General features: G+C 47.7%; 1 protein-coding gene across 1 annotated transcript; it reads left to right on the top strand.

Moving 5' to 3' along the window:
• Positions 1–2997: 2997 nt before the first annotated feature.
• On the top strand, positions 2998–11588 carry LOC131263425 (homeotic protein female sterile). Its single transcript, XM_058265625.1, has 13 exons — positions 2998–3284; positions 3472–3735; positions 3815–3901; positions 3977–4195; positions 4270–4867; positions 6153–6831; positions 6912–7948; positions 8026–8355; positions 8430–8942; positions 9025–9216; positions 9439–9615; positions 9705–9784; positions 10008–11588. The coding sequence occupies exons 1-13, from the start codon at positions 3174–3176 to the stop codon at positions 10176–10178; spliced, it is 4458 nt and encodes a 1485-aa protein (XP_058121608.1). The 5' UTR covers positions 2998–3173; the 3' UTR covers positions 10179–11588.
• Positions 11589–11849: the final 261 nt, after the last annotated feature.

Here is an 11849-nt window from a genome sequence, read left to right as displayed (position 1 = left end):
ATCCACACTCTCCTATGCCCAACAGGTCGAGCGCGCTTTATACGAATCGGGCGGGCGGTTGGTTAAATCCGTTGGCAACGGAGTGCCAGCGCGAGCGGCCGGACCACTTAGTTAGCCAAGGCCATCCATCCATTACAACAAAGATCCATAATTATGCGTTTTCTTGTCGTGGCCGCGATTCCTACTTTTTCTGAGATAAACCGTGTGCGGGCTGTGCGAGTGAACGAGCGAACGTACCGCTTGATGGATGGAACTCCCTGCAGCGAGTTCTTTCAAGTGGGCTGATCAGCTGCAGCATCGGCTTTCCAAGTGGCTCTGCATCCCCAACACCCCCTTCACCCAGACCTCGCGGCGGTTGTTGTTGAGTATCCGGTTTGTTTCTTTTTACCCCGTACACCACCTCCTTCCAATCTGTCTGAGTTTGTGTGACAAACGTAAAGTGGATTATTATCTATCCAAGAGTCATTATCGGACCCCCCCTTGATGGCATTGTTTGTGCAGTTTGCTAGACAGATAGAAATCTTGCATTCTTTCCCTCTCGATTGGTAGAGCCGATCGTACAACCTTAAATTGTACATTACCTTAAGTTGATCGTAAAATTTTAGAAGATCAAATTTAGCACATTGAGAATGTCCTTGTTCGATAATGGAATATTTTAAACTATCCCAATACTTTTTCTGTTCTTTTTACAGTGGGAAGAAATCCGTTACTATTAAAATGAAAGGAACCGTGCCAAAACGATCTTTTATGCTCGATCGTTTACGCAAACAACGCCACCGGACTCGCGCTCGCGATCCACTTTTGGGGCGAATGGCGGAAATGGGAAGGAATTGCACTCGAATCGAACACAGATTGCACCCCGCCTATGTCGGTTGGTTGTTGGCACCCCAAGCAGTTGAACCGTGCCTAAAAGAAAAACAACAACGCCAGCGCTAGTTGGACTCAGGGGTTTCAATCGTGTAACTTCTATCGGCCCGGCACTGGCCACAACAATGAAACGACACTAGAAATAGCATGTTTTGAGTATCAATCTTGAAAATCTGCACACAAAGAAAAAAGGGACAATTTAGATAGTTCATTTATTTACATGCGAGTTCAAACAACACTGAGTCAACCGATAATGTTCCATCGAGCGTATCTGTTTTGACTCTTTATTTCAGTATCGATTGATTACCCTTGTACTCCTTTTCGGTACCCAAGATATCGAACGATTCTAATAGTCTCACACAGACCGCGTTAAATCAACGTGGTTTGACAGTTAAATCCTCTTCGAATGTGGAATGCTTGCATATTACTTAAAAGAAATCAACTCAACAAAGAAGAGCGTATTAATAAGATGTCAATCAAACTCTCCAAGCTGAAGCATGGATTTATTCTTCTTCCTGACCACTTTCAATGGCCATCGGTTAAATTGCTTCGCAACCTCTCGAAACTTCCAGCGTGGCCAGAGACGATTAGGGCTCGTCAGTCGTCCATTTCCCGCAATCGTTAAGTAAACAAATGCCCCTCACAAACTCGATTGAACTCGTGGCCAGAATAAACAAAACTCACCTCTATGATGCAACACGCGTTACGTGGTAGCCGCATCCCAGACCGTCGTACTTGTGTTCGTACACTATCTCGCACCGGAGCAAAATAATCTCGCCAAGAAGAAGATCATTATAAGTTCGTTCGAACACTTTCTTTCTTCCAGATTGTAATTGTACTCGTAATCGACCCCAAATCGTAAATTCTTGTACGATTTTTCCATTTCTATCGTGCATTATACTCAACGCTCAGCATAGGATCTCGACCACGGGTCAAGAGAATGCTTCGAGTGTTCTTCACAGTCCGTTACGCAGATTGGAGGTTCTTCTTGTTTCGCGTCGTTCTAAATATAAGTTCCACTGCGCTGAAGATATTCAATCTTGGGGTGTGCGTTTTTAAATTTACACTCTATTTTTCTTTCTTGTAAACCGACTATTTTATTACCGCATTACGTTCTAGCAAGCGCCCGATGGGTACGTTGGAATGGGAGGTTTTGGCCACCACACACTCGCGTTCCATCGGTCTAACACGACGCGGCCTATTGCCTATTTGTAAAACATATATGAAACGATTACGATAATTGTGTTGCTTGTGTTGAAAAGTGGTGTGGATATTTATAGAATCCGCAAGCAACAATATATGGGAAGCGATATTTTGGTTCATTTGTTTGTTTATTTGTAACGCGCGCGCGCGCGCCCCCCTTGTCCGGTGCACTGATCCTGTTTGTTTGATTTAACCTTGACTAAATTTGGCATTCTCTTTTTCCTCTTCTTTCATTGCAGATAAAACCTGTACAAAATAAGATTACGGTGTGGCAAATTGGAAGCAAAAACCGTTCTTTTGTTACGGTGGGTGAAACAACATTGATCGTTCGTCAAACCGGCTCGCAAACACAAAGTCAAAAGGCATCATTTCGGCATCACGGTTGGATTCCTGACCGTACTAAGTTTCGGTTCCGTTTCCGGCAGTGCGTGTGTGTGTGTGTTAGTGTGTTGTTTGTGTGTGTTGCTGTGAACCAGCCCGCACGAACGAGGACTTGAGGGCACGCGCGTGTCACCGCGTCGCCTAAAGGATACCCATCATCATCGGAAACGAAGCTGCCTCCTTGATACGAGGAACCAACTCTCTCTTATCCCTTTTTTCTACTCAACAATCTACTGCTTACACCCATCACAGCAATTTTTTGGAGTGGAAAGTGGTCCAGCTATCTTTTTCGTTCAATTGTGAGTGAAACGACCGCGGGACGGGGAAAATTAACCGAAAGCCGAAAGGGTTCTGGCTGGCCGGTGAGTCTACCAGGAAGAATCACAATCTGTTCTAATGTTGACATTATTCGGTTCTGTCCTTCCCTTCCCCTCGCCCCGTAGTTGGTGTTCGTTCACGAGGATCAAAAAGGACAACCACCTACCTACCATCAACCGACCGACGAACGCCGCTAGCATTGGCAGCGTTCGAACCGAAGCGCGTTCCCGATACGAAACCAATTTGTTCCGAACGGTCCGTGAAAGACTCCTGGCACAACAACAACCACCTACCGAGCGGCGAGAAGGAAACCGACGGCGGCGGCATCCACTGAAGAGGAAGAGAGCTTGCGCGTGCGTGCCCTGCGTTCGGTGCTTTAGGGCTGTTTGGCGTTGGTCATCAACATGAACGTGATGAACAACAGCAGCGGCGATGAGCAGGTCGAGTGTCCACTGTGCATGGAACCGCTGGAGGTGGATGATCTGAACTTTTATCCCTGTACCTGTGGATATCAGGTAATGTCAATCGTGTGAAACCATAACCCCAAGTCGTCGGTGCTTAGTACTGTCCACAATTGATGGGGGTTGGGTGGATACGTAAACTCTACTACCCCTTCTCTGATACGAGATTCTTTTGATTGCGATAATCAAATCCTCCCTTGGGGCGTGTGGCATCAATCTCAATGCACGCGCAACCACACAGATCTGTCGCTTCTGCTGGCACCGGATCCGCACGGACGAGAACGAGCTGTGCCCGGCGTGCCGGAAGGCGTACCCGGAGAACCCGGCCGACTTTACGCCACTGTCGCAGGAGCAGATCGCGGCGTTCAAGGCGGAGAAGAGGCAACGGGATCAGCAGCGGAGGGCGAAGATTTCCGAAAACCGCAAACACCTCGCGAACGTGCGGGTGGTGCAGAAGAACCTGGTGTTCGTTGTCGGGCTGCCGCCGAGATTGGCCGATCCGGAGGTTAGTATTTGTTTCTCCTCTCCTAACCGTGTCTAGCATTCTCATTTCATTTGTCAATCTTCTTGTGTACGGTTTCCAGATTCTGAAGAAACATGAATACTTCGGTAAATATGGTAAGATCCATAAAGTGGTTATCAACCCTAGTACAACCTATGCGGGCGTACAGGTAAGTGTATATCGGTTTTTACAGCCCGCGACACCTGGTTACATTTCGGTTACGGTTTCTCCATTTTATTCGCAGGGTCCCTCGGCGTCGGCGTACGTGACGTACATCAACAACAACGACGCGCTGAGGGCGATCCAGAGCGTCAACAACATCATGATCGATGGTCGACTAATAAAGACGAGCTTAGGTACGACGAAGTACTGTAGCCACTTTATGAAAAACCAAACCTGTCCCAAGCCTGACTGCATGTACTTGCACGAGCTGGGCGACCAGGAGGCTAGCTTTACGAAAGAGGTATGTGTGACACCTGGCGGGAAGGAAAAGCCACTGTTACTAATTACTGTCGCTTTTTCTGATGTTACCTGCAGGAGATGCATCAAGGGAAGCATCAGGAGTACGAGAAGCGATTGCACGACGCCATGCAGGCGCAGTTGGGCCTGACGACTGCTGGCGGCGGTAGCAACGGTAGCAGCGGTACTGGCGGCAGTAGTAGTGCGGGCAGCGGTGGCGCTAGCAACGCAGGTGTCGGCACCATCGCCAGCCTGGTGTCGTCGATAGCCACGTCCACAGTGGCGGCTGTGGTGGCGGCTACGACGGCAACGTCGGCGGCAGCGGTGGCGGCTTCGACCGGGGCATCAACTGCAGGTGCGTCTTCCACGCTGGTGGTAAATGGCGTCATTGCGGGTAGTGCGGGTAGTGGTGGTGGTAGTGAGAGTGGTATACCCAGGTCCGGCGGCGGCGGAGCCGGCGTCACCACCAGCGGCAGCGGCAGCGGCATCGGTTTTCTCGATTCTGGCAAATCGTCGGCGGTTAGTGATATTAAACAGATAAGCGACATTACCAATGGACCGATACAGAACAAAGACGCTTGGCCCAGCTTATCGACGGTGCCGGTCCACGGCAGCACACACGGCGGCGGCGGCGGCGGCGGTAGCAATAAGGAGAATAAGCTTAACGGTAAAACAGGTGTGTGTGAGCCGATGCCAAAAGCATCCCAAGAACCCAAACAATTCAAACAAAACAAACCAAAACTAAACACCCTACCAGAGCAGACGCAGCGGCTGCTGCTGCGACGTGCGGCTCGATATCAGACTTTTATCAAAACCAGATCTACGGGAGAACGAGGGAGAGATAGAGAGAAAAAATCCAATATTGGCTTGATGGTATCCTTAGGCCATCGTCCACAGCTGACTAAGGACTTTTTAAACGACTCGTCGAAGAAAATAGTTTTGAAAGATTTCTCGTCCTTTATCGCGCGTTTGTGTTTATGTGTGTGTGTTTGGGGCTTTGCGGGTATAAAAAACCTTCAAACCCCCGTACATTTTTTGACTGCAAAATTAAAAGATAAACCGACGATCAACGATCATTGCTACCACTCTCTCCCTTCTCTTCTCCGTCTACGGTTCACGCGTGTTTTTGTGTGTGTGTTTTCCTTAAAAATTGTGATTGAGTGTTTGTTGTGATACATCTAATATCCTTCACTGGTGAAGAATAACAACCAAACTGTGGATAAAAAGTCTTTCTCAAAAGACCACCCGAATGTGTGATCGTCAAAATTATCTTCTACTAATGTTCAGTAATATTCCTGTAATTTCTTTGTTTGTTTGCCTTTGTGTTGTGTTTAAAATTTCCCCTTTGTTTTTTCACGTTGCCATAAGCGTTAAGTTTATTTTCAACTTGTTATAAGGGTTACGTTTTTCATTCTTATCTGTTGCATGTACTTCATCGTTTTGAAGTTACGTGAAACTTTTTCTTTCAACTTGAAATTACTAACTTTCCTTTTAAATTACATTTTAAATTTGAAATGTCGATATATGAGCATGTTCCATCTGTTTTTCTTCCTCTTGTTTTAAACAAAACACACTGTTATATCTATGTATTGACAGCTTCCAGTGTATTGAAATATGAATTTAAACCGTCAAAACTCCAGCTCCTGGTAAAAAGGTTCTACGATACAATACTCTACCGCGTTCCGCGTTCAAATTGAAACCGCCCTGGGGAAATCAAACGCGCGCACAACACCGTTAAATAACAACCTACCTACCTACCCACCCCACCACTTCTATCTAGCATATTTTATTCCTTTTTGGCACTTTGAAAATGTTTCACTAGAAATAGTCGTAAACAAACATAACACGGCGTACGTGGGTCGTACGTGTGTTGACGATCGTGGCAGTTGCATTCTGCGCAAGGACCCCAGATCCTTTCATATTAATATCACACTTTGTTTCATATACTCGTTTGTTTCCAGCAGCCAACGGTAGCAGCAGCAACAAGGAAAACGCCAACCGTAGCGATCGCAAGAATGACTCGAAATCTCGCTCGAAAGGTGGCAAAAACAAACAACAGCAGCAGCAGCAGCAACACAACAAAAATAGTCACGACAATTCCAGTAATCATAAAGATAGTACAACTAACGTGACTAGTGCCAACGGTGTTGCTGTCGGTGCTGCTTCTGCTGCTCCGGGCAAGGGTGGTAGTGGCGGCCTGATCAATGGCAAGAGTACCGGCGGCAAGACAGTGGTCAGCAATGGGGCCAGCAAGCAGCGCGGCAACACTCACGAAGCACACGAAAATGGTACCGCCAACGGCAAGGAGTCGCACCACAATAGCAAAAACCTTAAGCAACAGCGTGAACGTGAACGTGAGCGCGAGCGGGAGCGTGAACGTGAGCGCGAACGTGAACGAGAGCGCGAGCGAGAACGCGAACGGGAACGCGATCGTGAACGGGAGCAGCACCACCAGGCCATTCTCAACGGTAACCACGGTGATGAGCAGAACCCGGGCAAAAAGCGAATGGACGCGAACACAAATGGCCATATCATCAGCAACGATCTCGATGACGATGATGACGAGCTGGACTTTGAGGACCTGGACAATGACGCACTGTCGTCGGATAATGATGGCAAGACGGATTCCCCGTCGCTAAGGTAAATCACGATCGTGGTATGCTTTTTTCCGTATGGACGCTTGTTTGTAACCGAACGATTTCCTTTCCTCCACATTGCAGCAGCACAGCATCGTCACGAAACGGAGTGGATAGTGGTTCGTTAAGTGAAACGGCCAGCGGCAAGAGTTCACCTGGTGCGTTCGTCGATACGCTCAACAGCGGTGTCGGTGGCAGTGTGATAGCAGCCAACGAAGAGAGTGAACTGACGGGTGAAAGTGTTGCTAACGTTATATCCCCGGTGGACGGTAGCGACGTTGTGGAAACGAATCGTAACTCCTCGTCGCCCTCCACTAGCTCCTCATCAACGGGCGACGAGAAGGTGGACAGTGACAGCAGTGCGGCTCCGACAAGCACCGCAACCACTTCGCTGTACGACAAACTGGGCGGAAACAACCCAGCCGTTACCACGGCAACCAGCAATGGCAGCAGCAGCATCCTGAGCAATCACAAGCAGTTCGCCAGCAGCCTGCTCGACGCGACCGGCCGCTTTGGCAGCAAGCTCGACAGCATCCTGGACGACAACAGCAGCTTCTTCTCGTACAACGCGTTCGATCCGTACGGTAAGCAGACGGCGGCGGGTATCGCCGCGGGCGCTACCGATCTCGGAACCATGGTGGACGGCGTCAGTCAGCAGCAGGGCGGCAACGGGCTAACATCCTCCCAGCTGCCGGATCTCCTGAGCGGTACAAATGACACCAACGAACAGCACGCCAAGGAGCTGCTCAAAAACATGGGCAACCTGCAGCTGCACCAAGCACACCAACAGCAGCCGCAGCAACAGCATCAGCATCAACCGCACCAGCAGCACCACCTGTTCCAGCATGTCGCTCGGTTTCAGCAGCATTTCAACGCCGGTCTCGGTGGGCTACTCGGCAATGGCGATGCTACGGCAGCCGCCATGCTGGGAGGGGCCACGGAAGAGCTGGAGCCGGCACTGAACAAATGCATGCTAAGACACAAGTACATGATGGAGGATCAGCACGAAGAGTGGCTTCGTTTGCAACAGCAGCAGCAGCAGCAGCAGCAACAGGAGCAGCAAAAACGTAACCACCTTAACAATGGACTGAATGGACTACCGCCATTCCATAATTTTAACGGTAAACCCCCAACCCATGTGGGAATCAATCTCGGTTCGATGTTAATATTCGTATTTTCCACTTCTTTCTCATCGTAGAATTTGGAGCGAACGATGTATGGCACAAATCCCTCGCCATGCGAGGTAGTTTCCTTAATCAGCAACAGCAGCAGCAACAGCAGCAGCAGCAACAGCAACAGCAACAGCAACAAAGGCTACACACGGACATGAGCCAAATGTACGGAAACGCGAACATAGCCAAGCTAAACAAGTTCTTCGACTTTCACAAGAATCAACAGCAACAGCAGCAGCAGCAACAGCAACAGTTTTTACTCAACGGACACAATTCGCCAGCGTTAGACATGAACATAGTCAATCTCCTGGAGAACAACCGTCTGAACAACCATTTTCTCGAGCAACACAACGATGGTAAGGATCTTTTGGATGAGCGGAGTTTTACGGTGATGTCGATTATTGAACCTGTGGTTAATGGTCCGTTGTAGGTTTATTAGGGTCACAGCTTCAAAAGCAGCGCCTGCAAAATCTCAACCTTGGCCCACTGCAGAACGGTGGCAATCCGCTGCAACAGCAGCAGGAGCAGCATAAGGCCGCTGTAGCAGCGGCGTTAGCAGCTTCTCAGCAGCCACCTACATCACAGCAGCCACCACAACAACCTGGCAACCGCATGCAAAATCCCCAGCAGCAGCAGCAACAGCCGCCGAGTCAGCAGCAACAGCAGCCGTCGGTGATGATGCAGTACTTGCAGAATCCGAACGTCGACGATGAGCTCGGGTTCGATCCGTTCTTGGAAACGCAGAAGGGTCTGGCCGAGCTGATGAACGACGAGATGAACCAGCAGCAGATGCCGCCGAACGCGGCGAACCACAGCAAGCTGATGGAAAACGTTCAGCAGCAACAGCAGCAACAGCAACATCAGCAACAACAGCGAACTCGTATGCCACCACCCGGCTTCAATCACATGAACGCTTTCGGATTTGGAGTACCGCGAGCACAAAGTACGTAGTAATTTTCGTCCGGTGCTTACACCTACGCCTAAATCTCACATTTTTGCTTCCCATATTCTCGCGTATTAAGCAGGTAGCAAAATTCTGCCCTTCATGAACGGTGGCATGCCACTGGCCAATGGTCAACCGCAGCCACAGCAGCAACAACAGGCACCGCAGAACGGAAACTGGAACCCACAGATGCAGCAACCGTTCATGCGTTTCCAGCAGAACGAGCCGAACCATCTGGCGCAGGCTCAGCCACAGAATGGGCTCAACAAACCGGGTAAGCATTCCTGGCCTCAGAGCCTTACTCTTAGTTTTCAAGCTAGTGAAGGGAAGAGTGGATCAATTAAATTTCATTAAATGATTTTTAATGGAACATAATGCATAAGAAATTGGGAGGAATTGAATCTTTTTTTTATTTAGAATTTAAGCATCAAAATACATGCTGTGTTGATCATTGTTATTTTTATTGTTCACGGTCACTATTATTTTTATTTTCCAGCATACGGTAACAACTTCACCGACTGGACGTCCCTCGATCCGGCCATCGTTTCGTACCGTCAGTTCTCCTTTATGAACGGTCCCAACCAGCCGGGCGCAGGCGACATGTTCCTGAACGCTCAGCAGCAGCAACAGCAGCAGCAAATGAATCAGCAGCAAAATCTTCAACCTGGACAAGGTAAGCACACACTGTGAACAAGCGCTGGAAGTTTCGCAAAAGACTGTTATTTACATGTTTCTGCCGGGATTTTTTTCATTGTTTTGCAGGTTTCGGACACCATGGTCTCAACTTGCAGTCGAACTTGATGGGTCAACAGCAGCAGCAGCAACAGCAAGCTAATCCACAGGTAAGATGAGGACGAAAAACATAAAAGCAAACAAAAAGGTGTCAGAAGCATTTCTTGTTGAATTTTCTCGCTTACGATAAATTTCCTGAAATTTTCCTAACTGTAATTCAAGATGCACACTGGAATCCGTATGAAAAACACTAGAATAATAGATTTCGAATCTTTCAAATAAAAAAAGTTCAATTAACCTAATGAAATGTGAATAATTTGTCTCTTATTAAAGCTTAACTTTCCTCATACCAATTGGCTCAACAACGAGCAGAGCGTCTACATGAACGGGCTCACCAACGGCGGTTTCCCGAACGGCTTCGACAAGTTCTCGATCCCCATGCCCCCGGGATTCCAGAACAACGTCCCCGGCAACAACAAGCAGAAGGCCGAGTGCATCAACTAAGCAGTACGAACATTGCAGATCAGCACCGAAGAAAATCTTGCAATGTCACACACACACATATACACATACAATACACGCATTCACATTTCCGATCGACCAGGACTTCACAACAACCCAGCAACAATCAATTTTGGATCCCAACCAGGACAGCAACCAACACGTGGACATCTAACTTACCTCCTTAACACCTCCCGCATGGCAGAAGGCGCACACAATGGTGTCACCCCGAACGACGGACGAGTAGGGAGGGAGGTGAAAGCGATCGTGATCAGTAGAGAGAAAATATGCGTACACTCTGTGGTATCTATCTTAGATGAACGTGCGGTAGGGTAAGATAAATAGAAGTGGCCCGTTTTAGCGCTTCTACAACTTCAACGGTGTGATCGCTATCAAAGATTAAAAAAAGATGAAAGCGATCACGAAAAAATCGGCAAGCGTCTTAAAGAAATTACCATGTTTATTACACAAACACACAAAAATGGTAATGTTGCCCACAGTGGGTACCATTTAAAGTCACATAAAGAGGAAAATGCATAGAAAGAGACAGGCACTACAACTCTGAGTTGCATCGAAGGTGCCGCCTCGTCTAAGGAAACCCAAAAGACTCTGAATAAATTGTAACGTAAAGTGCAACAAAAGAGGGCGGTGGTTGAGCCGGTACGAAGAAAAGTTAAACTGACGAAGCCCTTCCGCGTCGAGGGTAGCGTGAATGGTTGGCCATTTGCGGCCCAAACCGAGGAAGGTGTGGATATAGGATGATGAGAGAGTGACAGAAAGGAAGGACACATCGGATGAGAAAAGCAAGTTAAGATTTCAATCGGTTTCTTCCGAAACCCACAAGGTTGCGCAATGGCGAACAACGCGAGAAGTGCGCGCATCGAAATGGGAGCACAGCTGTTACTTTTAATGGTTGTCGCCCCCCGGGGCTTGGGTATAGTTTTTGTGTATTGTGCACAAGGGACAGCATAACACGTTCTTTACCATTTCAGATAGAAGGCATTTCCAATTCCGCTTCTTTACTCGGCTTTATGATAACATTCGGAACTGAGAACCCGAATCCGTTTGAAATGTTGCAGAAGTGTGAAACTGATCTCTTTGTGCCGTAATCTACGAGCGAAACTATATTCCAGGCACTCTCTCTCCAGGCCGCGCATTTTATACTTTACCACAGTTGTCAGGTTGTTTCTTTTGCTAGGCGTTTCTTTTTTTATGGTTCAATTTTTGTGGTACCATGCTCTTGGAGAAACTTACTGTCAATTTTGTAAAACTTATTTGAATGTTACTGAACAAAATCAGTTTTTTGATTCGATAAGTTGGGGTAAAATTACTTACAAAAAAAAGGTAAATGGGCAAATTGTACAGTAAATATGACGAGCGAGACAGTTTGTAGTTTTGATTGTGAATCCTTAATGATTACGTTTAATTTGACTTCTCTTCGTTAGCGTAACGACCGTCTTCGGTCATGCCCAATCCCATTAATGGCTTACTAGACTTTTTCCGTTACGTACGTGGATAGTGTCTCCCTCTCGTACAGGAGATTTGCTATCCGGCGTTGCGTTTAATATTAAAATATTTGTATTTGTTCGTTGGCAATTAATTTGTCATACATATTTCGACGCATTCATTTCTTTCTCTGGTCAATGGTTAATTGCCCTGATTTTCGCATTGGAG

This window comes from Anopheles coustani, chromosome 2 (genome assembly GCF_943734705.1).
Source record: "Anopheles coustani chromosome 2, idAnoCousDA_361_x.2, whole genome shotgun sequence".
NCBI lineage: Eukaryota > Metazoa > Arthropoda > Insecta > Diptera > Culicidae > Anopheles > Anopheles coustani.
Note: the sequence above shows the minus strand (reverse complement) of the source record. Positions and strands in the feature narration are given on the sequence as shown.